Source organism: Metarhizium acridum (assembly GCF_019434415.1).
Source record: "Metarhizium acridum strain ARSEF 324 chromosome Unknown scaffold_568, whole genome shotgun sequence".
In the NCBI taxonomy this organism is placed as follows: Eukaryota; Fungi; Ascomycota; class Sordariomycetes; order Hypocreales; family Clavicipitaceae; genus Metarhizium; species Metarhizium acridum.
Window position 1 is genome coordinate 223,601 of NW_027094041.1, and position 5,293 is coordinate 228,893.

Consider the following 5,293-nt stretch of genomic DNA (forward strand, 5'->3'; position numbering starts at 1 on the left):
TTAAGAGCAAAGATCCCAAGCCCACTCCGTAGGCCTAATATCGGCTGCCCAGAAAGTAAGCCACGAGTCATTAGTTTTGCGAACCTCAGCGGTAATGTTGGTTCCAGCACATCGCAAGCGTAATGTCATGTCTAGCAGATGCCACGGGTTAGTTTCTCCTCTTATTCGATAGCAATCGCCAGGTTGAGGGGTATCAAGACACATACCTTGGAGCTTAAGCTCATCCGTGCCCAGCCCCCCGTGGTCCACGCGACTAGCAAGTCCCACGTGCTTGATATCGCCCGGAGTAATCGGGCTCTTGTCAAACGCATCTTTGAGGTTGATTTCCTTTGTCATTTTGTCCCCCTTGTCAGGGGATGTCTTGAGCAGAGAGTGAGGCTCTCCGCCGTCCCATTTCGAGCTGTGGCCGATTTCGAGGAACAGTCGATCGTCGCTTCCGGCCCAATCGACATTAGCCAGCTGCACATCGAAAGTCAGGCTTCCGATAGCGCAGCTTTTATACCAAGAGTCGGGAGCAATAAAGGGCTGAGACTCGGCCCGAATATCTAGCCATTGTAGTTGAGAGCGGTAGCATTCCTCTTCGGTCTGGACGGATTTTGCACAGCAGCCTCGAATTTAAAGCCACTCGTCTGGGGGGGCAACAGGAAATTGAAGACTGGGCGTGCATCTGACAGGTTCCCGGCCCTGTTCACATTTATCACGGGCTTCTTTTGCGACGAGTCGCAACGGAAGGACTTGACTTGGTCGTAAAATGATTTCAGCTTCTTATCGCTGTATAGATCAACGCCTGGGAAAGAAGTCTTAAAATCGTCGCCATTGCAACCATGTCGACTACCTAGACTCATCAGCCTTCCGTCTTTCTAATTATATGCAACCTTAATATTAGGTCGCTAGGGAAAAGGGGGGCAAAGTACCGGTAGAATTTGCAGACTCTAGCGTTTTCCTCTAGTCGTATAGAAGTTGCCCTGCTATCCCATGCTTCGGACAGGTTGGCTTTGCATACAAGTGTTAGCAAACACGATGGCTTCCACCGGACACATCCACATACCGCAATCCCCATCGGCAACCGGAAAGCGTCTACACGACGGGCTGAAACGATCACTTTCGCAGACGTGGACGCCAGATATCTCTTGGGATTCAGTCGGCGGCCTTTCAATTTGAGTCTCCTCCCGGGAGCCGGCACCTTCGCAACGGGAGAAGCTGATCATACGGTTAAAGTGGCCGTCACCAAGCTCGTCCAAATTATCGTTACCCGAATAAGCAACTTCGAAATCATTGGCAACACAGCCATAATCCCTATGCCCGTCTTAGTCTCGGTTAGGGTGCTTCCAACTCCTTGGCAATATGTAGCTTTCCTACCTAAAGAATTTGCAAACGCCAGCGGCAACACTCGGACGGACGGTAAAGGCCTTGTCATTCCATTCAAAAGGAAGAGGAACTATAGCATTTCAAACTTAGTGGACACGAACTTAGCAACCATCAAGGGCCAATATGCTAACTACGTGCAAAGGAGCGAGAAGATAGGACATACCATATTTTTGAGCCGGCACTTACAGGTCATTGGACTTCCCCCCGAGCGCAGAATGTCGCAAAACTTAACGGTAGGCTTCTCATTATCTATCTTGGGCTTTACCACGGCAGCGAGCCTGCCACAGCTATTGTTTCCTAGCACCTATTAGTCTCGGTGCATATTTCCACTCCAGAGTGCCACGTACCAGTCTCCTCGGCGGTAGTTAGCTGGCCTTCTGGGATGGACTTCTTGAGCTGGTCATGTCTTCCGAAGGATACGACAATCGCCGCCGCCGTAAGGGCACACTAGACCGAGCTCGCAGCACCCTGGGCTATCGTTGTTCGCAAATGGTCCGGAATGCGAATGGAAGACCAATCAATTGCTCTCAGGGCTGCCGTGTCTGCCTGTGGACTGTGGTTTCTAATAAAACTTCTCAGGTAGTCTGTTACAGATCAGCCAACGAAAGCCTCCCACGCCCCATGACGGTTTTCCACGGGAAGTTAAAGTCCTACAAGCTATGGCTAGGCACCACTAGGATACGTTAAATCAGGACAGAAGTCGGGATTCCGCGTAAATGGGCCCATCTCGCTAACAGGATCGTCTGCACCTAGAATTCGGTTCACGTCGGCAGTGGTGATACGATACCAGCCCATAATTTGGTTCCATGGAATTCCCTGCACGGCAGCGTGCTCGTGCTGCCGCGGAAAGGGAGCGATGTTCTCCAGAGACAAGTTGACGTCAACCATGTCCCAGTTAGTGCGAATGCGATATATGAAACCGGGCTCGTGGGCGTGTTACGGTGAGGGTCAAAGAGCAAAGTTAATAGCAGCTTACAGCGCATCCGTTGCTTCTTAATGAGGGACTCATTCTTAAGTGTTTAAGGGACTTCGCAAGCAAGGTGTTTCTCCACGTGTACGCGATGAAACCCAGTCAGCTATCGTCATCATGGTATGGTCAGGCCGTCTATAACCCAGAGCATGAAGAGATGCAAAACTAGCTCAGGAAGAATATGCAGGAGCGCGGAGAGGGGAAGGCATTTCATAAGCCAAGTTAGCCAGCAGATGCCGAGTACATGAACGCAATGTACTCTTAGTGTAAGCAGGCCGGGGAGGGTATCTTGCCCCGCCTGTCTAGGGGAGAAAGGGAAAAGGGTTGCGAAGAATGTTACATGACATTAAAAGAGCGACCGATACACGAGGCGAAGCAAGGTGCTCAATAAAGACAGTGGCAGAGGCCGGCTTCCACATCCCTGGAGAAGAGCCTTAAATCGAGGCTGTGACCGTCACCGCCCCTATAGGTTCAATGTGGTGGCTTTTGTCATTTCTTGATTATCTTGGCCTCGACTAAGTGAGCTACGGGATGTAAATGGGCGGTTTGGCGCAACGATTTAGTGAGTCTGAACTGAATAAGAGATGGGCTGTGGGATTGAACAACAAGCACCACACTTGCTCCTGATGCGATAGACCAGTAACTAGTACATCAGTTGACAAAACCCAATCATGTATGCATCGTACAATCTGAGGATGCAAGCCAATGGTATATGAGAGCCTACTTATCTTATACGGACAAGAATCTACGACGATTCTGTCGTGATGCAATCATGAATCTACCCAAAGCATTGGACTACAAACAACTATTCCAGGAGTTATCTAGTCAGCATAGCGTGCTGCCACACAAGTTGGTTAGGCAGTTGCAATCGATGGCCCCATTATCCAATTACCAGTAGAACACCCGGTCTGACTCGTCCGAGGGAGCTGCTCTGGGCTTAGTTGAACGAAGCTCGGCACTGGGCTTCCAGGTCCGGAAACTATACGAAACTATAAAGCTGGAAAGAAAAAGATCGGACTCGGACAGGGGCCTTTCGAGTGTCTTGTTATAGTGAGCGGAAGCAAACGCGAGTAAGCCAGAGGCAGGAATGGCAAGATGGTTCTTTTTATATCACGTCGCTAGAAGAACTAAACGAGATATATCCATCAATAAGATGGCATGATGCTCCAGGTTCCATTTGCAAACCAAGTGCCTGCTTTCGTGTTTTCCAATGTCACACCATCTTTGATTAACGAGAATCTGGAATACTCGGCGAGACCTAGATCAACGGCTAGGTCCAGATTAGGTTCCCCATTCCACCTTCAGCAATGAAGTGCTAGTATCGCTCGACATCGTTGACAAGCACGCTGATGCTATCTAGGTCTTGTGGTGGTGCTTACAAACGTTGCTCTTTCGGTCACCAGACACCATCACCGGCTTCATAAGCGAGGGCAACAAAGAATTAAAATCACCACTCTCTCGAAGCGCATCGGGTGTTGATAGAATCGAGTCGAAGCCACATCGTACAAATCCCATTGACAAAGAGGCCAAGGAGAATACCCTGGTGTAGAAAAAATGGCCGAGTTTGCATGCTTCTGCCTGGAAGAAGGAGCAGAGATATGACGTAGTGGTGAAGTCAGAGTTGGATACGTGAAATCGCTAAAACAAGGAGAATACCGGCAATAAAAGGTCCGGAAATCTTCAAGTACCGGGTAAGGCGATCCTCAAGGTGGAAGCCATAGATCTGTTGGCAAAAAATGAAGGCAAGGACAATGAGAATGACCGTAAGGGCTCAAGCTAGTTCAGCCTCCGGTTCCTGTTTGAGGTCATGCGCTTTTAAACGCTGAATCGCAATCTAGTCGCCAATATTGAGAAGGTAGCCGTAAAAAAAGTGAAACGAAAAGCAAGAAGCGGGCGGGATCGTAGCTAGGTTCGCCAGCCAGAACAATGGCAAATACCAATCCAATCCAATACATTCAATCCCATGCGCCGTCGAGCCAGGGCACGAGTCCTGTCACCCTTAATATGAAAGCTGTCTACAACCTCAATTGTTGTCACTAAGAAGACCAGAATGGATACCGGCACCACAGATGAAACTGTGGCCCCCATAGCGTGAGCTACCTATCACAAGTGTCCGGAAGCTGATATCAAAAGGTCAAGTCCTACTGCGTGAGGGTTCAACACTTTCAACCCCAAATACTTGGCTGGGCAGCAGAACGAGAAGAATCTACTGAAGAATAGACCGCATTCAAGGCCTCTCAAGCCACATTGGTTCTTTCGGTGCCAAAGCGTGTCGGCCAAATGACGTGTGCCGTGTAATGGGTTAGGTGTCCATTTTTGCCAGCGTTCGAAGTTGAATACACTAGTATTCTTAACTACAGAAGCCTATGAGCCTTCAAGAATCGGAAACTGTTGAGCACGTCTGCCAAAAATGGAGGCCTCCTACTGAAAGAGACTGTATTATGATATATATATGGTGACGGCCTTATTCCGTATAACAGAAACCAACCGAAGCACGATCAAATGGAGTAGGGGCGGAGCTTGATGTGGCGCGGTTTACACTCTCGCCTTCGGCCTCGGCGCCCACCTACAAGCGAAATTACTCACGTGTCGAGCTCTCCTTTTCTTGTTCCGTTTCTATTTCTTCGTTAGTGTTTAGATACGTGTAGTAGTCACCTAGCTAACTGTCAATATCCTTAGCTTGGACCGTTACGAGATCGATAACGGGTACTGAATCATGTCCACTTTTGAGAAGCCTGCATGTATACAAAACAGTGTTCGGGATAGTAGCGGACGAAATGATGAGCACCGAAGAATCACTTCAGGTGGGAGTGGCCTGGTGCCAATTGCAGTGTCACTCCCTTCCATATTAGTGACCATGTCTTTTGCTCATGTCCGTTGCAGCATCCTGTGGCTCTCGAATTTGTTTATGGTGGTAGGCGGATAGTACATTATTATTATGAATGCACAATGATG

General features: G+C 49.0%; 1 protein-coding gene across 1 annotated transcript; it reads right to left on the reverse strand.

Moving 5' to 3' along the window:
- J3458_019540 (uncharacterized protein) lies at positions 1–1,561 on the reverse strand (the record flags this gene model as incomplete). The annotated part of the gene is made up of 7 exons (XM_066121545.1): positions 1–131; positions 207–585; positions 693–831; positions 915–993; positions 1,049–1,296; positions 1,360–1,438; positions 1,555–1,561. 7 exons carry the CDS (start codon positions 1,559–1,561, stop codon positions 1–3), a joined length of 1,062 nt encoding a protein of 353 aa, XP_065973159.1.
- Positions 1,562–5,293: the final 3,732 nt, after the last annotated feature.